The sequence below is a fragment of the Aquarana catesbeiana genome, linkage group LG02 (genome assembly GCF_042186555.1).
Source record: "Aquarana catesbeiana isolate 2022-GZ linkage group LG02, ASM4218655v1, whole genome shotgun sequence".
Taxonomy (NCBI): Eukaryota; Metazoa; Chordata; class Amphibia; order Anura; family Ranidae; genus Aquarana; species Aquarana catesbeiana.
In genome coordinates, this window is record NC_133325.1 from 761,652,332 (window position 1) to 761,676,100 (window position 23,769).

General features: G+C 43.0%; 1 protein-coding gene across 1 annotated transcript in view; it reads right to left on the reverse strand.

Annotated features, from left to right (window-relative positions):
- Positions 1 to 16,074: 16,074 nt before the first annotated feature.
- PSMG1 (proteasome assembly chaperone 1) overlaps positions 16,075 to 23,769 on the reverse strand; it is a 37,773-nt gene continuing 30,078 nt past the window's right edge. Inside the window, exon 7 of the mRNA XM_073617220.1 lies at positions 16,075 to 16,507. Within this exon, the coding sequence (XP_073473321.1) occupies positions 16,433 to 16,507 (75 nt within the window). The 3' untranslated portion in view covers positions 16,075 to 16,432. The remainder of the gene's footprint in view (positions 16,508 to 23,769) is intronic.

Consider the following 23,769-nt stretch of genomic DNA (forward strand, 5'->3'; position numbering starts at 1 on the left):
TTCTCCATAAATCTGGGACCCCAAGCTGAATACGAAGCCTATCTCCTGTCTGAGTTGGTGTCCTCTATCCTTTTCCACACAATCGCAAATGTTTTTGGCTTGCTCGCTTCTTCATCATGTGCCTTCAGCAGTTCCTGACTCACCACTACCGTGAAGGCAGCGTTACGGCTTACAGTATGATGGAACCAAATGAAGGACTGGAGGCTTGGGACAGTCAAAGTATGTTATAACCCACATGTACAGTGCCTTCAAAAAGTATTCACACCCCTTGAAATTTTCCACATTTTGTCATGTTACAACCAAAAACGTAAATGTATTTTATTGGGATGTTATGTGATAGACCAACACAAAGTGGCACATAATTGTGAAGTGGAAGAAAAATGATAAACGGTTTTCAATTTTTTTTACAAACAAATATCTGAAAAGTGTGGCGTGCATTTGTTTTCAGCCCCCTTTACTCTGATACACCTAACTAAAATCTAGTGGAATCAATTGCCTTCAGAAGTCACCTAATTAGTAAATAGCGTCCACCTGAGTGTAATTTAATCGTATACAGCTGTTCTGTCAAGCCCTCAGAGGTTTGTTAGAGAAGCTTAGTGAACAAACAGCATCATGAAGGTCAAGGAACACACCAGACAGGTCAGGGATAAAGTTGTGGAGAAGTTTAAAGCAGGGGTTAGGTTATAAAAAAATATCACAAGCTTTGAAAATCTCACAGAGCACTGTTCAATCCATCACCTGAAAACGGAAAGAGTATGGCACAACTGCAAACCTACCAAGACATGGCCGTCCACCTAAACTGACAGGCTGGGCAAGGAGAGCATTAATCAGAGAAGCAGCCAAGAGGTCCATGGTAACTCTGGAGGAGCTTCAGAGATCTACAGCTCAGGTGGGAGAATCTGTCCACAGGACAACTATTAGTTGTGCACTCCACATATCTGACCTTTATGGAAGAGTGGTAAGAAGAAAGCCATTGTTGAAAGAAAGCCATAAGAAGTCCCGTTTACAGTTTGTGAGAAGCCATGTGGGGAATATAGCAAACATGTGGAAGAAGGTGCTCTGGTCAGAGAAGACAAAAATTTAACTTTTTGGCCTAAAAGAAAAACGCTATGTGTGTCAAAAAACTTACACTATACATCACCCTGAACACACCATCCCCACTGTGAAACATGGTGGTGGCAGCATCATGCTGCAGGATGCTTTTCTTCAGCAGGGACAAGGAAGCTGGTCAAAGTTGATGGGAAGATGGATGGAGCCAAATACAGGGCAATCTTAGAAAAAAACCTGTTAGAGTCTGCAAAAGACTTGAGACTGGGGTGGAGGTTTACCTTCCAAGGACCCTAAACAAACAGCCAGAGCTACAGCAGAATGGTTTAGATCAAAGTATATTCATGTGTTAGAATGGCCCAGTCAAAATCCAGACCTAAATCCAATTGAGAATCTGTGGCAAGACTTGAAAATTGCTGTTCACAGACGCTCTCCATCCAATCTGACAGAGCTTGAGCTATTTTACAAAAAAGAATGGGCAAAAATGTCACTCTCTAGATGTACAAAGCTGGTAGAGACATTCCAAAAAGACTTGCAGCTATGATTGCAGCAAAAGGTGGTTCTACAAACTATTGACTCCGGGGGGGCTGAATACAAATGCACACCACACTTTTCACACACAGTACATTTTTGTAAAAAAAAAAATTGAAAACCACGTTGTGTTGTTCTATCACATAAAATCCCAATAAAATACATTAACGTTTTTGGCTGTAACATGACCTAATGGAAAAATTTCTAGGGGTATGAATACCTCAACAAACAAGGGACAGTGAGAATAGGGATTTTAATGTGGCAAAATACCACCAAAAAAACACAATAAAAAATACAAAAAAATATATATACATAAAAAGACAGTTTTATTCTTACATTAAAAGTAATTCCCTATTAAAGGGGTTGTAAAGTCAGAAGTTTTTTTTATCTTAATGCATTCTATGTGCAGCAGCCGCCCCAGCACCTCCTAATACTTACCTGAGCCCCATCTCTGTCCAGCGATGTCCACGAGTGTCTCGGCCGTTTGAGACTCCCACTCCTGATTGACTGAGACACAGCAGCGGTGTCATTGGCTCCTGCTGCTGTCAATCAAAGTCAGTCAGCCAGCCAATCAGGAGAGAGAGGGGAGAGGGCCAGGCCGCAGCTCCGTGTCTGAATGGACAAAGGGAGCTGTGACTCAATTTGGGTGCCCTCATAGGAAGCTGCTTGCTGTGGGGGCACTCGACAGGAAAGAGGGGCCAGGAGCACAGAAGAGGGACCTTGAGAAGAGGAGGATGTGGGCTGCGCTGTGCATATCCACTGTACAGAGGAGATAAGTATAATATGTTTGTTATTTAAAAAACAAAAAACGAGACTTTACAATCACTTTAAGTATAAAAACAGTAATCAGCAGAATACTTGTACATTTAGGTGAACAGAAGTGAAGAAATGATGGATCGACTTGTTTCGCCCGATATGGGCTTCCTCAGGATCCCCGTCATCTTGTAATCTTTACAACAAAGCACCTGACCAAAAAGACATTCTTTAATCTTTTAAAAAGCAATACATGACAAACCAACAACTGGTGGTTAACACCATTCGGGCAGTCTCATAGATAGTTTTGGTGATGTCGCCCTTAACCACAGAGGTAATCAACCAGAGAAGAGTCTCCTGGATGGATCCCACCAACTTGATTCACACAACATTACCCAAAAAATGGAGGATATCAAAGGAGGGGAGTGATGACATTAAATCTACCTACACCTGTCATAATGGTATGGTGACACACAAAAAGATATAGAGATACAAGGACCTCAACCCTCACACAAAAACTGACCGACCGCGAGAGTCCCTAATTCACACTCTGCAAAATGGCAGCAGTACTTGGAGAGGTTCGCTCAACACCCAGGACAAGGATATGGAACTGCCCCCCCCCCCCCCCCCCCGGTCCCTTTGCTAATGCATGTTGTAAAATGGGTATACCACCCTGCACCCATTCTCTGCCACCTTGCTTCAGTTGTCCATGGTTGGCAGGAGTTTGCACTGCACATGCATGGCCAATTGCTTGCTTTCTAGCAGCTATAAAGTAGTTGAGCATGCACGGTGTGTTTTTTATGTCACCCGTGGGTGGATGGAGTGGAGAGTGGGCATGCTAGAGCATACTGTGACAGCAGTAGCTGTCAGAGCAGACATGAAGCCACAATCTACTGGTTGCCAACCACTGATCTAGAGCATGCATGTGGTGATGGGGGTGAGTTGTAATGCAAACTAAAAGTAATGCAAAAGTGGGCATAACTTTTTTAAATAACTTAAATATGTCAAATTTCACATGTTGTTGGTAGATCAACTCTTCTATAGTAACTTTTCATTGCAGGTAAATAATGGATTCCAAGCAGAAGCATTGTGCTGTCATTGAGTTCTTTCTTGACAAAGGATGGGTTCAGGCTGTCCAACATCCACAGAAGGTTATAGAGTTGACAAGATGGACAAAAGCAATGCCTTGTCATTTAGTGACTCTTCTCAATGATGTAATCTCCATAAACATTCTGTAGCCTTCTGTGGATGTTGGACAGCCTGCTCCCCTCCTTCATCAAGAACTGAATGACCATCATGGGCTTGTTGCTTTTGCTTGGGAGAAGAAAGAAAGAAGAAAAAAGAAATTAAGAAGAAAGAAGTAGGAAGAAAAGAAAGCAGGGGGAAGAAAAGAAAGAAGAACGAAGAAGAAGAAAGAGGAAAAAGAAAGAGAAAGAAGAAGAAAGAGAAATAAGAAGAAGAAAGAGAAAGGAGGAAGAATAAAAAGAGGGAAGAAAAAGAAGAAGGAAGAAGAAGAAAGAGGAAGAAGAAAGAAGAAGGAGGAAAAATAAGAAAGAAGAAGGAAGAAGAAGGAAAGGGAAGAAAGAGGAAGCAGAAAGAGAATGAAGAAGAAAAAAGGAGGGAAAAAGAAGGAAGAAGAAGAGGAAGAAGAAGAAGGAATAAGAAGAAAAAGAACAAGGAAGAAGAAGAGTTTCTATAGAGGAAGAGTTACTCTACCAACATGTGAAATTTGAATAACCTATGTAAGTTAATAAAAGAAAGTTACGCCCACTTTTGCATTACTTTCAGTTCTGCCCTGATATATACTAGGTCTGCACTTCTGTGGCCATTATGAGGGGTTCCCGCTATGCCTGTTGGATATTTAATATAGAGAATCTAACAGGAGGAGCTGAAATATGGACAGCTGGACAAGAAGAGAGTCAAATAATGGAAGGGAGATCCAAATTGTGGAGTATCAAGGATATGTTGACATAGCCCTTCAGGCTCCACCTATACTGATAGCATGCCTTTTGCATGGCATTATTAGCAACCTTTAACATGGCTGCAAAAGATGCCCTTATGATCCTGAAAACACTCTGATTTCCCAGGCCTAGACCAGTCTCTTCCCCTTTCCAATGACAGATATTCAGAGGTGGCTGTGTGTAAACTCTCCAGCGTGTAGACGTGTGCAGCCCGGCAGTGTCAGCACATCTGCTCCACATCACATTATGGAGGAGCTCCAGTTTGCTATTTTTGGACAGCTGCGACATTCTGCAGGTGGTCTTATGATTGAAATATGGCTTTCATAGAGTGGCCGCGTTTTTTTAATAAAATGGAGCTGCTTTTAAAATTTTATGTAGAGCGTTTGGGAGTCTGGCAGCCATATGTCAACACCTCACAGAAGAAACAAGTCCCAGATCCATTTTACAGAGTTTGGTTTATGTCAGTTTGTTGGGGTTTCCAGTTTGGTATTGTTATGATGCCCCAGAGACCTCCAGGGGGGCTGAACGGTGTCTGGCCATTGCTGACGGCTGTGATTGTGTGATGGAGTGGAGAACGCAGAGTGGCAGATGTATGAAAGCATCAGCTTCTGCAATCTGCAATTTCCTCCAATTCACAGATATATACTGTATAAAGTGTTTTATAGAGCCGAAAGTCCAACTGAACTTTCAGTTTAAATCAGATAAATATACAACTTTTTGATATAAAACAAAAGGTGTGCAAAGTCGTACAGTTTGTTGTTGACTCACAGGCCGAGAAAAAATGCCTGTCCCCTGCCAGCAAACTGCAGAGACACTCTGCGTAGAAGCAGTGGTCTCTCTGCAGAGGTCTGACACACACCTCTCAAGAGTGAAGAACAAATTGGCAAGGACGCCAATATGCAGGCAACAAATGGGCAACATGGTTATAAGTGGGTAACAAATAGGTCATGATGGCAATACAATGCAGGGACAATAACTGGAATCCAGTCTGCCTTCCATCCTTTACCTCTACTCCAAGTCTCCTCTGCTTCCCTCCTCCACAAGGAAGCAGTGGTTTCCCTGCAGAGGTCTGACTCACCTTCCTCATGATCATTGATGCCCACGAGGTGAGATCTTGCATGGAGCCCCAGACCAAGGGAGATTGACCGTCATCTTGAACTTCTTCCATTTTCTAATAATTGCGCCAACAGTTGTTGCCTTCTCACCAAGCTGCTTGCCTATTGTCCTGTAGCCCATCCCAGCCTTGTGCAGGTCTACAATTTTATCCCTGATGTCCTTACACAGCTCTCTGGTCTTGGCCATTGAGGAGAGGTTGGAGTCTGTTTGATTGAGCGTGTGGACAGGTGTCTTTTATACAGGTAACAAGTTCAAACAGGTGCAGTTAATACAAGTAATAAGCGGAGAACAGGAGGGCTTCTTAAAAGAATAACAGGTCTGTGAGAGCCAGGATTCTTACTGGTTGGTAGGTGATCGAATACTTATGTCATGCAATAAAATGCAAATTAATTATTCAAAAATCATACAATGTGATTTTCTGGATTTTTGTTTCAGATTTCGTCTCTCACAGTTGAAGAGTACCTATGATAAAAATTACAGACCTCTACATGCTTTGTAAGTAGGAAAACCTGCAAATTCGGCAGTGTATCAAATACTTGTTCCCCCCACTGTATTTAAGAGAAACTGCAGTCTGCTCACATCATTTGTAAAAAGAAAACCATCTTTACCATTCTGAAGCTTCCCTTCAACCACTTTGCATATTATTTTATATATACTGTGATTCTGTACTTGCCAAATATGCTGCAGAAATCTCCCTCCACTGAGCCTGGCTGCATCCATTTTAACTGTGGGCAGCTGAAGCTGCTGCCTGTTCACTTCCTGGATTTACACAGACACACACAGAGGCACACCTCCAGCTCTGCAGCTCTCATTGGCCCTCTTATGACTTATCCCCCCCTCCCTTCCTGGCAAACTCTCACAAGAGTAAGAGAGAGAGAGATGTGCATGATGTCATAAATGACCAGACAAGAAACAGGAAGTGGGCTGTATAAGGTATTTACTGGCAGAAAAAAAATATTTAACTATCCAAAGTTAAAAAAACAAGGGCAGAAGATTTAATAGATGGAAAGATGAAAAAATGACCGAAGGTCCGCTTTAAGGACAGATTGATTTAAAAAGTGCAGACATACAATGTACCAACCAAGCCTTGAGATCTTTTGTTAGAACAGACAGTGCACATCTAGTTTACAACTGATTTCTACTGATCGCAGTTGCAATGCTTTGCAGACTCATTTGCAAAAAAAAAAAAAAAAATCAATAAATGCACATTTTCTTCTGCAAATATATCTGCATTTAATATTTTTTTTGCCAAAGGTGGACTTAGCCTTTAACACTTGCAGTGAGGGAGCAGTCCCCTTTGCCGGGGAGAACTTTAAGTTTTTCCTGGAATTCAGCTTTACGTAAACCAGTTCTAATGATGCCACAAATGTCGTCCTTGAGGCTCGACAACGCTCAAAGCACTCGATCAGTTCTCAGTCTCCGTCCTCTTAGCATTGGGTCATTCATTTTCCACTCTAGTGGAAGAATAAATAAAATCATGTCCTGTCCATGTGGGTGTGCAGTTCATTCTGAGGACCTCATTTCACTGTCAATAGGCTCCATAAGGGCTCTTCATATTGGAAGCTAATTACTAACTGTTCCAGAGACTTGACCTGAATGTAGCAGAGCTGTGCCATGTACAAACCAACATCGCCACCTAATGTCTTCGTAGAGAATAGCAAACCCAAACCATGGAAACCTCTCCAGGAACATTCATGAAGATCAGATGCATCTAGGTCAGAGTCCCGCAACATTTCTTCATTTACAGATCCCGTTCAGAGTATGCGAAATCTTGAGGAACGCCAGTCTAAAATGGGGTGATTTATCACATCAGAAGCCCATACCTTCACATAAGAGTCCTCATTTCCCCCCACTCCCCCCTTTCACACCAGAGTCCTCAGCTCCCCCCTTCTCTTCCACATCAGAGTCCTCAGCTCCCCCCTTCTCTTCCACATCAGAGTCCTCAGCTCCCCCCTTCTCTTCCACATCAGAGTCCTCAGCTCCCCCCTTCTCTTCCACATCAGAGTCCTCTCCCCCTCCCCACCACCACCTTTTTTCACATCAGATGCCAGCAGCAGGAAAGAAAGATCTTCAGGAGGTGTGAAGCAATACACCGGGCATAATAGCAGCATTGGGGTGTTTTCTCACCACCTGCTTTATCCCCTTGAACCCCTCAGGAGCATTAAGTTGTGGGGCGCCCCAGAGTGGCCCCATTTACTTGAATGGGTCGCGACTAGCAGGCAGTTGCACCCTCCAAAAGCAACAGGGGGCTTAATTCCTGCTAACTGTACACCAAATGGGGGCAGGGATTGGTAAAACTGGGACTCAACCACCCCCCCAACTTTAGGTGTGAACAAGCCCTAAGGGTGTCACTGCTGAATGCAACTAAGGGCTCATGTACAAGTGCAAGGGGCACTGCTCCTCCTCTGAAAAGCAACCCGAGTGTGTTTGACAGATATTGCCGCCTCACCACCCGATTTAAACCCATGATTGCCGTGGAATGCACACAATTGCGACACGGTAGTACAGAATTTAGAGGTGTAAATCGGGCGTGAGAAGGTGACACTGTGCCCGGTGATCTTTGACTTCTCCCATGTTGTTCAGCGAGATCTTCACCTCTGTAAGGTTGCTTACCCCTGATCTAAAGGGATGCCAGGGATGTGTTTTCAAGTACTACTGTATATAAAATGACACATCCCCAGCACCCCTTTCAACAGGCATTCTTAGGCAATGACGCTGTGTAAAAACAAAGAGTGTAAATGTGAGTGTTTAAAGTGACAAGTGCTTTGGTGCGTAGTACAATCCTACCTCAATAGAAAAGATAAAGTATAAAAAAATATAAAAATGAAAGTAAATATAAAATAAAATAAAAGTTGTGAATTGACCAAAAATTAATAAATATTGTGAGGTGATAAATCCTTAATGGAATTGCAAGCAATTATAATCCCATACATTAAGCAAACTCAATCCTAATATTGTCTAAATTATGAAACATGTGTTAACAAAATCCACTAAAAATGCAAAGTGACAAGTATCAAATCTAAAAAAGTTTGGTTGTCAGACCACAGTGCAATCCACACAGTGCAATAATGTGCAAAAACCGTTGGGAATTAAAACCAATCTATTATATATAAAAATGTGTATCAAAAAATATCAAGAAAAAATAATAAAAAATATTAAAAATATATATATATAGTCCCATCTGCTAAATAATACAAAAGTTCATAATAGTGATACAATATGCAGTGCAATAAATCGTATAGCGTGTTTCCCAAAAGATTCTTCTTTATCAATGGAGATCCATGCAATAACTTTTAGCAATTTCCCCCAATCTGATTGCACTCACCGGAGCTCCCTGCCCCTGCACGGGTATGAGCGTGTGATGTTAATCCTCAGCCTTTAATCGCTCCGATCTCACTGGTGCCAGTATTCTTCCACTTAGCCCAATCCAGGTGAACCACTTGTTGAGGAGGGGAGGGGGACTCACTGCCCTTTGCTGTAGCACAGATCCCAGCCAGGCATCCACTTTCATATGTTTAGATAAAAAATAAAAATTCCTTCATAGCGTAACTTTGTTTCTAATTGATATTTTATTTGTGTAATACAGTTCAACACAACGACTGAATCCACTCAAACCAAAATGGAAAACGTTTAAAATTGGCGTTAAATACACAGAGAGGGAGCTCACAGGCTCACACGGTCCGGGGACGCAGCGCTGCTGAAAAAACTACCGCTTGCGTTCCACCGGCCTGGTTTCCGGAACCACGATGTGCGGAAGTGACGTTGTACGTGCCAAGATAGTCCCGACTTACGCGTTTCGTCATACGGACGTCATCGGAGGCGCTCCCTCTCTGTGTATTTAACGCCAATTTTAAACGTTTTCCATTTTGGTTTGAGTGGATTCAGTCGTTGTGTTGAACTGTATTACAAAAATAAAATATAAATTAGAAACAAAGTTACGCTATGAAGGAATTTTTATTTTTTATCTAAACATATGAAAGTGGATGCCTGGCTGGGATCTGTGCTACAGCAAAGGGCAGTGAGTCCCCCTCCCCTCCTCAACGAGTGGTTCACCTGGATTGGGCTAAGTGGAAGAATACTGGCACCAGTGAGATCAGGGCGATTAAAGGCTGAGTATTAACATCACACGCTCATACCCCTGCAGGGGCAGGGAGCTCCGGTGAGTGGGAAATTGCTAAAAGTTATTGCATGGATTTCCATTGATAAAGAAGAATCTTTTGGGAAACACGCTATACGATTTATTGCACTGCATATTGTATCACTATTATGAACTTTTGTATTATTTAGCAGATGGGACTATGTATATATTTTTAAAATATTTTTTATTATTTTTTCTTGATATTTTTTGATACACATTTTTATATATAATAGATTGGTTTTAATTCCCAACGGTTTTTGCACATTATTGCACTGTGTGGATTGCACTGTGGTCTGACAACCAAACTTTTTTAGATTTGATACTTGTCACTTTGCATTTTAGTGGATTTTGTTAACACATGTTTCATAATTTAGACAATATTAGGATTGAGTTTGCTTATGTATGGGATTATAATTGCTTGCAATTCCATTAAGGATTTATCACCTCACAATATTTATTAATTTTTGGTCAATTCACAACTTTTATTTTATATTTACTTTCATTTTTATATTTTTTATACTTTATCTTTTCTATTGAGGTAGGATTGTACTACGCACCAAAGCACTTGTCACTTTAAACACTCACATTTACACTCTTTGTTTTTACACAGCGCCATCCCCTATATTCTGTTTTTAACCTTTTTGGGGTATCACTGAGGTGTTCCCTACTTACATAGGGGGGCAGCAGTGTTTTAAAAGTCTGAAGCGCAGACCCATTGATAGATTAATTCTTAGGCAATGGATCAGCAGTTTGCATTGGTTAGTAAATAAAGAGGGGGGGTTCCCGCACTCCGAATGATGTGATGCCTAGAATGTGTGGGTCCGCTGGCTGTTGTGGTTTCACTGCCACGAACCTCCAGCCCATATACTTAAATCATATTGTCTCTACCATGTATTTAAACTGCTCTCCTCCTGAGAGCAAAAAGGCCAGTAGAAGGAGCTGTGAGCCCCGAGCGCGTAGCCTGTGCCATCACCATTTTCTGCTTGGATGCTCGCCGTGCACTAGTGACGTCATTTCCACTTCTGCGCTCCAGAGTGGTCAGCGTGGAGCTCTCCATTCAGTGGATGCAGCGGATCAGCCTGTGACCAGATCCTACACCCTGATGACCAAAGGGACGAGATCCGAGCCAGCAATATAACACCAGCACATCCCAGGACACCGCCACCCTTAAAGGACACCCCCACCCTGCGAACCAGTAAGTGTAACTACTACACTAACTTTTATCTGCATAATAGGCTATCGCAGTTGGCACCTCCACACCCCCCTTCCTCTACAGTTTGCATTGCTTAACTGTACCCAGCTGTCAAGTTGGGTGCTTAAGCTTAAAGGTAACGCACCCATTGGCCAGTGAGGAGACTGCATGTCTAAAGGGATGCCAGGGATGTGTTCTCAAGTACTATAAAAAAAAAAGGACACATTCCCAGCACCCCTTTTGACACGCAATCTCAAGCAACTGATCAGCAGATTGCATAGCTTAACTGCACCCAGCTGTGTATCTGGGTGCTTGAGCACTTAGTGGCCAGTAGGGAGGAGCATGCATGTCTAAAGGTGTGCCAGGGATGTGTTCTCAAGTACTATATAAAAAGGACACATCCCCAGCACCCCTTTCAACAGGCAATCTCAAGCAACTGTTAATCAGATCGCATAGCTTAACTGCTCCCAGCTGTCTAGCTTAAGCACCCAGTGGCCAGTAGGTAGGAGCATGCATGTCTAAGTGGATGCCAGGGATGTGTTCTCAAGTTCTATATAAAAGGACACATTCCCAGCACCCGTTTCGACATGCAGTCTCAAGCAACTGATCAGCAGATTGCATAGCTTAACTGCACCCAGCTGTGTATCTGGGTGCTTAAGCACCTAGTGGCCAGTAGGGAGAAGGATGCATGTCTAAATGAGTGCCAGGGATGTGTTCTTAAGTACTATATAAAAAGGACACATCCCCAGCACCCCTTTCAACAGGCATTCTCAAGCAGCTGTTAATCAGGTCGCATAGCTTAACTGCTCCCAGCTGTCTAGCTTAAGCACCCAGTGGCCAGTAGGTAGGAGCATGCATGTCTAAAGGGATGCCAGGGATGCGTTTTCAAGTTCTATATATAAGGGCACATTCCCAGCACCCCCATTCAACATGCATTCTCAAGCAACTGATCAGCAGATTGCATAGTTTAAAAGGGGAACTTCACTCTGTCTTTTTTTCTTCCGCCCCTTACTTGCAAGGCAGTGATGTCCTCAACTCAACGCTGGATTTAGAGTTGTTCTGCTGTCATCCTCTGTCCAAGTGTAAAAGCCTACATTGCCCCCCCATCTAGGTTCACCTCTGTCATCTTGACTTTGCTGCCTCATCTGGGTTCAGGCAGCCCTCCACCCACCACCTGTGGTTTGTCCAACTAGTGCAACCTATGGAGCTTTGTGATGTAGATAGGTTCCAAGAGCAGGACACATCATTTTCACTTATATGAGAATGGTGGTGGGGGGGTGCAGCTGCAAAAGAAAAAAATAATATAAACAGCACAAAAAAAAAGGTGGGGATTTCGGCAGGGGAGAGGGAGCCGGGGAGGTAAACTTGTCAGAGCAACCGAAAGTCTGCATTAAGTCTGTAGCACCCAGTGGCCAGTAGGGAGCAGCATGCATGTCTAAAGGGATGTCAGGGATGTGTTCTTTCACATAACACTCTTGAAAAAATATCTGAGGCAGGATGCTGTAATGTTTACAGTAGCCTGCCGCCCCTTCCCACCAGATATGAAGCAAAGACCAGCAGACAGACCTAGTGAAATCAAAGACGGACCCAGTGATGATATCTCAAAAGAGGTATTTACTTGCATGTTGATCAAGGAGGGTTGGAGGTATGGGAAAGTATTACACTTCAGTTTGCACATCATTGGGAATTAATTTCTCAGCAATGAAAGCTCTAGTCTTCTAACTGGCTACCAGAAATCTGCCCAGAGCTTGAGGTGAAATTACAAGCACCCCCTGCAATGCTGTTACGTGTAAGCCAGCCATAGATGGAGCGATTCTCTTTCCTGCAACCATGAGTTGCAGGAAAGAAAATCGCTTGATTCCTCCATCAACACCGTAAGTGTTAATGGGGGAATCCCTCCCACGGAGCCATTGTGTTCTCCCGCCGGGGGTGGGCGGGGGGAGCCGTCCCCACCAAAGAGAACACAGTGGTTACTGCTAACAGCTATAATAGCTGCTAGCAGTATTTGCATGCAAAATCTGACAGGCTGGTTGTACCCAAGTTAATCGATCAACCAGCCTGCCCATACATTGGTTGGAATCTGGGCCAGTTCCTGCTGAATTGGCCGAGATTCAAACCGTCTATGGCCGGCTTTATTGCCATCTGTTATGAAGGGGAGAGGGGAAGCAATGTTTGTTATTATAACATCGGGACTGAAAACAATTCTAATAAAAGGAAGCCCCTCGCAGTGCTTCATAGCAAGATGAGTGGAATGCTTTATCTCACCGTCTACAGAACAGAAGCAGGTAAGGACCAGCAATGAAGTATGGTAACACATTGGCACTCTATAAAGTTTAACCTGGAGGGGATTATTTTTAATCTTAGAATATTGGGAACGAGGGGGGTGAAAACCAAGCCAGCAGTTAAACCAACCGAAATTCATCATCTAATTGTTCTGATTGGTAAAGCATTTGTTAACCCCCAAAAAATAAATAAAAATGGATCCTCCATTAAAGAACGTTATATGACACAGTGCTTGTCCTGTGTCATTTGGCCCCCTGTAACACCTAAAAAACCTGGCTGATCCTGCCAGTTTCTCCCCACCCCTCTGTAAACTGACCACAGTGTCAGGGCTCAGCAGCCATGATACACTGTGGTCAGTTCCATCAGCAGCCTGCTATCTGCTCTCCTCTCTGCTCCTGTGTCCTCCTTCCCCCCTCTCTGTCTGTGTTTGAGCCGCCCCTCCCCTCTCCTGTTGTTTTCATAACACTATCAGCACTGCCTCCTTATGCAGTGTCCCCTTCTGTGAATGATTTATAAATATAAATGCTGTAAATACCTTGTTTTAAGAGCCGAGATTGCGATCACATGACCAGCCAGCTCTCTCCTCCAGACTGACATCAGCAGAGGAATCTCAGCCCCGCCCCCCGCTGCATCTCTCAGAGAGGGAAAGGAGAAAGTTGGCTGGTCATGTGATCGCAATTTCTGCAGTGAAATGTGGTATTTGCAACATTTATTTTTATAAATCACACTCAGAAGTGGATACTACAATAGGAGGCAGTGCTGATTGTGTATACAGGTTAGAGTGGTTTAACAACAACTTTAACCACTTAACCTCCGGAAGATTTACTCCCCTTCATGACCAGGCCACTTTTTGCGATATAGCACTGCATTACTTTAACTGACAATTGCGCAGTCAGGCAACGTTGTACCCAAATGAAATTTATGTCCTCTTTTTCCCACAAATAGAGCTTTCTTTTGGTGGGATTTGATCACCTCTATGTGTTTTTATTTTTTGTGCTATAAAAGAAGACCGACAATTTTGAAAAAAAAAAAAAACAAAAAAAAAAAAAACAATATTTTTTACTTTCTGCTATAAAACATATGCAATAAAAATTTTAAAAAAAAAAATCTAATTTCTTCATCAATTTAGGCCAACGTGTATTCTGCTACAAATTTTTTTTCGTAAAAAAAAAAAACCCAATAAGTGCAAATTGATTGGTTTATGTAAACCTTATAGCATCTAAAAACTATGAGAAATAAAAAAAGGGTATATAGGGAGCACAGGACTAACATGATCCAGAAAAAGTCTCTACTAAATTTAGGCAGTCCAAAATGACAAGAGAGATGTTGGTAAGTATAATGGGGTGGTGGGATGATCTTCAGCAGAAGGGCTGCGACTTTAAAAGACTGAAGCAGACTCTATAATAATACAAAGAAACAAAAAAGGCGCCTCTAAGTGCAGAAGATTGAAAATTTTAATGCCCCAAAAAGGGTTAAAAACACTTACAAAATGGAAGTGGTGATCAGGCACATCATAAATAAAGCTGCATTGGAAGGGATGGCGGTCAGAGGAAGCCTTCAGATGGAATGGATGTGATCACTGAACACAGCGGTGTGAGACACAGGAAGCCGCTGTGAGACCGGCGTCATCAGCTGGAAGGGAGACGAACCCGGAAGTGATGTCATCCACAGGGCGGCTCGATAACCAGCCTGAACCGCAAACAAACAGCCTGGACGAGGATGTTCTAGGTTGAAAAAGGAACGATTGAAGGTTCCGAAACGCGTCCCTTTCTGATGACATCACATCCTCGTCCAGGCTGTTTGTTTGCGGTTCAGGCTGGTTATCGAGCCGCCCTGTGGATGACATCACTTCCGGGTTCGTCTCCCTTCCAGCTGATGACGCCGGTCTCACAGCGGCTTCCTGTGTCTCACACCGCTGTGTTCAGTGATCACATCCATTCCATCTGAAGGCTTCCTCTGACCGCCATCCCTTCCAATGCAGCTTTATTTATGATGTGCCTGATCACCACTTCCATTTTGTAAGTGTTTTTAACCCTTTTTGGGGCATTAAAATTGTCAATCTTCTGCACTTAGAGGCGCCTTTTTTGTTTCTTTGAAAAACTATGAGATATATACTGGAATTTTTATTTATTTTACTAGTAATGGCGGTGACTTATAGCAGGACTGTGGCGGACAGTCGAACACTAACTGACACTTTTTGGGAACCAGCGACACTAATACAGTGATCAGTGCTAAAGATATGCACTGTCACTGTACTAATGACACTGGCTGGGAAGGGGGTTAAACATCTAGGGCAATTAAAGGGTTAAATGTGTGTCTAGCCAGTGTTTTGGTGTAAACTGTGTGCTGTTTTTACTAGGGGAAGAAATGGATTCTAGTCCCTGCTTTGCAGAAACATAGAACCCCCCCCCCCCCCCCAATCAGAACAGCGATCTGCCTTGTTTACATAGGCAAATCGTCGTTCTGTGTTCTTTACCGAACGGCGGGTGCCAGAGGACATTGAGTGCCCGACACCCACAGATCGGCTTATGCTGTGAATATTTACAACAGAAGCGGAGTATCGGTGGCGCACGTTCCCCCTGCAGGCGTAAATTCCAAATCATGTGTATATATAAATATACAGTATCTCACAAAAGTATATTTTCTTCTATCTTTTCATGTGACAACACTGAAGAAATGACACTTTGCTACAATGTAAAGTAGTGAGTGTACAGCTTGTATAACAGTGTAAATTTGTCACATGAAAAGATATAATAAAATATTTACAAAAATGTGAGGGGTGTACTCACTTTTGTGAGATACTGTGTAGATAGATAGACAGATAGATAGATAGATAGATAGATCTATATATACACACACACACGTGATCCAGGGTACAGCTGCCACCCTGAAGCAGTAAAACTGCTATAGGGCGGTCAGCAATTGGTTTAAGTTGATGCGAGATGGTATCCGATTGGTTGCTGTGTGTAACTGCGCCTTGCATATCATCAATGCTGGCCCAGGAAACTCAAAGAGAAACCCCTGACGGCTGAAACAAGAGACAGACCAAATGCTTATAACAAGAAAAATAACTTTTTATTATCAGACAGTTAATATAGAAACAAATATAAAACCGAAGGGCAGCCTGCAGGGGGCGCTTCAACTGATGATCCCTTCAAAATGTAATAAAAATATGCTGCACTCTAAAGTGCATGTATGACAAAATAATGATCAACATATCAAAGGCTGTACAGCAGATACATATATTGATATCATATATTGATCCAACAGTGTGGAAAAAAAAAAAAAAAAAAAACTGTTTCATCTATGGTGTCTTCTACCAACACTATAGCAAGTCAGGACATTCCTGAACTACAAGTTCCATCATTCCCCATGCTAGTAGTAGCCAATGATGTACAGCAGCAGACAATTCTATATGTACAGGTTGCTCTGAACTTCAGTAGTTCTCACCGTCTTCTTCAGAGTTTCTGCAATGTGCTCAGATTTCTGGGGGGAAAAAATGTAACAGATGTAAGACATTGTTATTTAGAGCTTGTCTGCAAAGTAGGACAAATACATTTCCTTCACATATGTACCATCATTTCCCAGAGAAAATACTGCCCCGGGCTTCCTCCAGTGCTGCTGCCATAACCAAAAGCCTAAGTGAAGGGGTATGTTACTATTAGGAGTCTTTGGGCAAGGACCCGGACACAGAGCTGTGAGCCCCTCACAATGTGCATTAGAAGCTGCAGAAAGTCATTTCCTAGCTGGAGGACGTCCAGAATCATCTAGTTCTTTCCTCCCTTGTCTGACTGTCCTTGGCTTGCCTCTTAGACAGAGTAGACATGTGCACTGACAAAAAATGTGTTCGTTTTCGTTTCGTTCGTTTTTTTTGCTTTTTTCGGGAATTCAAAGTTTGAAAATTCGGAAAGTTGAAAATTCGGAAAGTTGAAAATTCGGAAAGTTGAAAATTCGGAAAGTTGAAAATTCAAAACTTCGGAACACCGAAAATTCAGAAATTCAAAAATCCGAATTTTCAAACTTCCCAATTTCTAATTTTCGAATTCCCGAATTACGAATTTCCGAATTTTCGGAAATTCAAAAAGTAGAAAACTCTAAAATCTGAAAAAAAGAAGGAAAATCAGTGAAATTTGAAATACAGGGGATCAACTAGTTACAAACATCCGACTTACAAACGACTCCTACTTACAAACGGAGGGAGACAACAGGAAGTGAGAGGAAATCTACCCCTAGGAAGGGAAATTCATTCCTGTAAGAGTTATTATGGGGAAAAGGTACCTCCGCTGATGCTTTATCACCAAGGCTTGTTTCCATATCAACCCAAAATTTTCAAAATCCAATTGTCATTGAGACAGAAAGTGAGATGAAATCTTCTGAACAGGGGCACACACAGCAAAACAAACATTACAGGGGTGTTAACCCTTCCCTATGCTATCCAAAAAACTTAAATAGTTTTTTTGGCTGGAGCTACACTTAAAAAATGTACCTGTTCCGACTTACAAACAGATTCAACTTAAGAACAAACCTACAGTCCCGATCTTGTTTGTAACCCGGGGACCCCCTGTAATAACCAATAATAACCAACTATTAAATTATAGGTATTGGAATTTCCTTTCAAATTTGGCTGTTTGTGAACGTAAGGAATACAAATTTATCTGAAGTTACGAATTATCCGAAATAATGAATGCCGCATTCAAACAAATGGAATGGAACAAATTAATAATAAAATATTAATAATAAAAAGGTTCTATTATTATTATTGTTATTTATTATTATTAGATCATTACGATCCATTCTTTTAGATGCGGCATTTGTTATTTCAGATAATTCGTAACTTCAGATAAATTCGTACTCGTTACATTCACTAACAGCCAAATTTCAAAGGCAATTCCAATACCTATAATTTAATAGTTATTATTAGTTAGTTATTATGTCAGATTTTCGGGTTTTCGAATTTTCATTCTTTTGAATTTTCATTCTTATTTTCGGATTATCAAATTTTCCAATTTCCAAATTTTCCAATTTCCGAAATTTCGAAATTCTGAATTCCAGGAAATTAAAAAATTTAAAAATTCGGAAATTGAAAAATTCAGAATTTTCGGAATTAACGAATTCGTCAGAATTTGTTAAAAAAGAATTCGGAACTAAACAAATTGCACATGTCTAGTTACCAAAGCTTCCTGTGCTTAGGACTTCTGCCTTACAGCACTGGGATCCTCGGCTTAAATTCCAACCAGGACACACTCTGCATGGAGTTTGCATGTTCTCCTTGTGCTTGCATGGTCATCCATTAGGTAGAGTTTCCTCCCACACACGTGTGTGCATGTGAGATAGGCACCTTAGATTGTAAGCTGATATGGACTAATGTGAATGCACAGTACGTAAAGCACTGTGTTAAAGTGGTTCCAAAGCTTTAAAGTGATTGTAAAGTCTCTTTTTTTTTTTAAATTAAATATAACAAGCGTGTTATACTTATCTGCTCTGTGTAATGGTTTTGCACAGAAAAGCCCAGATCCTCCTCTTCTCGGGTCCCTCTTCACTGCTCCTGGCCCCTCCCTCCTGTTCAGTGCCCCCACAGCAAGCAGCTTGCTATAGGGGCAACCAAGCCGAGTCACAGCTCCGTGTGTCCATTCAAACACAAAGCTGCGGCCAGGCCCCGCCCCCTTTCTATTATGATTGGCTGACTGACTTTAATTGACAGCAGCAGGAGCCAATGGTGCCGCGCTGCTGTCTCAGACAATGAGGAGGGGCATCCTAGACGGCCGAAACATTTTTACAACATCGCTGGAGCTAGAGGGACCTCAGGTAAGTATTAGGGGGGCTGCTGCACACAGAAGGCTTTTTTATCTTAGACAGGCGGTCCGTTTGCATTCGACTGCCTCATAGAGAAGAATGGGCTGTGTCCATGTCCACTCTACATAGCAGACCAGACACAGACCTGTCATCTGCCTGCTCAGCGGGGATCAGATGATCTGGCAGATCCGCTTGATGGAGTCCGCCCCGTCTGAAAGAGGTCTAAAGCTTCCTTTTTTTTTATTGAAATATTAAATGTTCTACTTGCCTCCCCTGTGCAATAGTATTGAACAGAGCAGCCCAGATCCTCCTCTTCTGAGGTCCCCTGCCGGTGCTCCTGGCTCCTATTCTTCGGCAGGTGCCCCCAGAGAATGCTGCTTTCTATGGGGGCACTCATGCATGCTTGCGCCTGAGCCGCTTGGTCTGCTTCTATTAAAACAGACCAGGCGGCTATGTCCCACCCCCTCATCATACGATTTGATTGACAGCAGCGGGAGCCAACAGTCCAGTGAAGAGGGAGACAGTGACAAAAGCTGCTGCCCTCGTGCACATCACTGGATCAGAATGGGCTCAGGTAACTATAATGTGGGGGGGGGGGGGGACCAAAGAGGAAGAGGAGAATCCTGGCTGCTCTGTGCAAAACCACTACACAGGGTAGGTAAGTATACCATGTTTGTTATTTTTAACAAAAAAAAAAAAACTGACTTTAGTATCACTTGAAGGGCTGGTTCACACTTGCTCAAAATACTGGCGCTTATCAAACGCTTCTATAGCGTTAATGCACGTTAATAGGGGCGGTTGATAAGCTTTTAAAGAGCATTAAAACGCTCCACCCAAACGCCCCATGTAGGTTTGTGGTGCGGTTGACAAGCGCTTTGGGCTTGCCGCACCACAAACGCCTACAATAGCTGGTTGCTAAGAAGCGGGTCAGGAAGCCGGGCGCCGCGTCCTTGGCAACCGATGAGTCATCAGCTGTCAGCTGGTTCCCCACTGACAGCCGAAGTAAAAAAAAAGGTGTATGGTCCCCCCCCCCCCCCTAACAAGGGGGCCCCCAGATCCCGGGCCCCCTCCTATGTAAATGAGTATGGGGTGAATTGTACCCCTACTCATTCACCAAAAAAGAGGAGTGTAGTGTTACAAAAAACAAAGACGTTTTTTGACAAGTTTATTAATTGGAGAATGTCCCCCGTTGTAGCTCCAATGAGTCTTCTTTCTCCGGTCTTCTCCCTCCGCCGTTGTCGTCATCTTCTTCTTCTGCAGTCGCCACCAACCCGCTCAAAATGAAAAAGAATCTGGTCCTGCTCCCCCGACGATGGCTCCCGCTGTTATGCCAGCTAAGAGCTAAGCTGTCTGCCAGTTCTTATATAACTTTGGGACGTGGCCATCCGGTGGCGTCACCCAGAGACCTCGCCCCCCCTTGTGACGCCACCGCCCCATCATGCCCGAGGCAGTGACTCATCGGTTGTTAAAGAAGATGTCCACCCACAGCTGCAAAAATTAAAAGCCAGCAGCTGCACATACAGCAGCTGCTGACTTTGAATAATTGGACACTTACCTGTCCTGGAGTCCAGCAATGTCGGCACCGCAGCTGATGTTTCCATCGGCTGTTGGGTGCTGCCGCCACCATTGCGAGTAAGGGAGCCTTACAGCTTCACGCTGGGAACCCTACTGTGCATGCGCGAGGCTCCGCTACTCTCTTACTGGCCCGGCGGCCGGGAAGGAGGAGGACGCTCAGGCGGTGACGTCAATACCCGGAAGTGGGAACAGGATACCTGTGAAAGACGGGTATCCTGCCCCCCCTCCCCCCCGAAAGGTGCCAAATGTGGCACCTGAGGGGGGGAAGGAGTACAACGAGCGGAACTTCCACTTTTGGGTGGAACTCCGCTTTAAGGATACAGCGGCTGGCTTCCTGGCTCGCTCCTTACCCAGCTAAAATTCTCATTGTACTAATGCGCCGCAATCGTATGCAAGTGTGATTGTGGCGCATTACCACAGACTTGAATGACTCGACATGAGGCATCAATTTTGAAGCGAGCGCTTCATGTTTTTAGAATGTGAACAGCACCGTGTGATGTCAATTGTATCTTGAAGGGGCATTTTTAACGCCCCTCGAACGCCTGCTTTTAATGCCAGTGCCCAACTCTGATCATGGCAAAAAGAGAATGAGCTGTCTGTTCTGCATCAAAAGCAAAGGCCATTAGGGGAACCAGCGGCGCCAATTATTTTTCTGTTGTTAAAGGGGGGATCCCTCTGCATGAATAATTGTCCTCAGCAGAAAACAGCACTGCAGGGAGCACACAGCAGCGTTTTCAGCAGTAAAGGTAAGTAGTTCAGCCCTTCCCCTGATCTTTAACCACCTAACCAAGCAAGACTTATCTGTAGGGGAAGTTTGAAAATTCGGAAAGTTGAAAATTCGGAAAGTTGAAAATTCGGAAAGTTGAAAATTCGGAAAGTTGAAAATTCAAAACTTCGGAACACCGAAAATTCAGAAATTCAAAAATCCGAATTTTCAAACTTCCCAATTTCTAATTTTCGAATTCCCGAATTACGAATTTCCGAATTTTCGGAAATTCAAAAAGTAGAAAACTCTAAAATCTGAAAAAAAGAAGGAAAATCAGTGAAATTTGAAATACAGGGGATCAACTAGTTACAAACATCCGACTTACAAACGACTCCTACTTACAAACGGAGGGAGACAACAGGAAGTGAGAGGAAATCTACCCCTAGGAAGGGAAATTCATTCCTGTAAGAGTTATTATGGGGAAAAGGTACCTCCGCTGATGCTTTATCACCAAGGCTTGTTTCCATATCAACCCAAAATTTTCAAAATCCAATTGTCATTGAGACAGAAAGTGAGATGAAATCTTCTGAACAGGGGCACACACAGCAAAACAAACATTACAGGGGTGTTAACCCTTCCCTATGCTATCCAAAAAACTTAAATAGTTTTTTTGGCTGGAGCTACACTTAAAAAATGTACCTGTTCCGACTTACAAACAGATTCAACTTAAGAACAAACCTACAGTCCCGATCTTGTTTGTAACCCGGGGACCCCCTGTAATAACCAATAATAACCAACTATTAAATTATAGGTATTGGAATTTCCTTTCAAATTTGGCTGTTTGTGAACGTAAGGAATACAAATTTATCTGAAGTTACGAATTATCCGAAATAATGAATGCCGCATTCAAACAAATGGAATGGAACAAATTAATAATAAAATATTAATAATAAAAAGGTTCTATTATTATTATTGTTATTTATTATTATTAGATCATTACGATCCATTCTTTTAGATGCGGCATTTGTTATTTCAGATAATTCGTAACTTCAGATAAATTCGTACTCGTTACATTCACTAACAGCCAAATTTCAAAGGCAATTCCAATACCTATAATTTAATAGTTATTATTAGTTAGTTATTATGTCAGATTTTCGGGTTTTCGAATTTTCATTCTTTTGAATTTTCATTCTTATTTTCGGATTATCAAATTTTCCAATTTCCAAATTTTCCAATTTCCGAAATTTCGAAATTCTGAATTCCAGGAAATTAAAAAATTTAAAAATTCGGAAATTGAAAAATTCAGAATTTTCGGAATTAACGAATTCGTCAGAATTTGTTAAAAAAGAATTCGGAACTAAACAAATTGCACATGTCTAGTTACCAAAGCTTCCTGTGCTTAGGACTTCTGCCTTACAGCACTGGGATCCTCGGCTTAAATTCCAACCAGGACACACTCTGCATGGAGTTTGCATGTTCTCCTTGTGCTTGCATGGTCATCCATTAGGTAGAGTTTCCTCCCACACACGTGTGTGCATGTGAGATAGGCACCTTAGATTGTAAGCTGATATGGACTAATGTGAATGCACAGTACGTAAAGCACTGTGTTAAAGTGGTTCCAAAGCTTTAAAGTGATTGTAAAGTCTCTTTTTTTTTTTAAATTAAATATAACAAGCGTGTTATACTTATCTGCTCTGTGTAATGGTTTTGCACAGAAAAGCCCAGATCCTCCTCTTCTCGGGTCCCTCTTCACTGCTCCTGGCCCCTCCCTCCTGTTCAGTGCCCCCACAGCAAGCAGCTTGCTATAGGGGCAACCAAGCCGAGTCACAGCTCCGTGTGTCCATTCAAACACAAAGCTGCGGCCAGGCCCCGCCCCCTTTCTATTATGATTGGCTGACTGACTTTAATTGACAGCAGCAGGAGCCAATGGTGCCGCGCTGCTGTCTCAGACAATGAGGAGGGGCATCCTAGACGGCCGAAACATTTTTACAACATCGCTGGAGCTAGAGGGACCTCAGGTAAGTATTAGGGGGGCTGCTGCACACAGAAGGCTTTTTTATCTTAGACAGGCGGTCCGTTTGCATTCGACTGCCTCATAGAGAAGAATGGGCTGTGTCCATGTCCACTCTACATAGCAGACCAGACACAGACCTGTCATCTGCCTGCTCAGCGGGGATCAGATGATCTGGCAGATCCGCTTGATGGAGTCCGCCCCGTCTGAAAGAGGTCTAAAGCTTCCTTTTTTTTTATTGAAATATTAAATGTTCTACTTGCCTCCCCTGTGCAATAGTATTGAACAGAGCAGCCCAGATCCTCCTCTTCTGAGGTCCCCTGCCGGTGCTCCTGGCTCCTATTCTTCGGCAGGTGCCCCCAGAGAATGCTGCTTTCTATGGGGGCACTCATGCATGCTTGCGCCTGAGCCGCTTGGTCTGCTTCTATTAAAACAGACCAGGCGGCTATGTCCCACCCCCTCATCATACGATTTGATTGACAGCAGCGGGAGCCAACAGTCCAGTGAAGAGGGAGACAGTGACAAAAGCTGCTGCCCTCGTGCACATCACTGGATCAGAATGGGCTCAGGTAACTATAATGTGGGGGGGGGGGGGGACCAAAGAGGAAGAGGAGAATCCTGGCTGCTCTGTGCAAAACCACTACACAGGGTAGGTAAGTATAC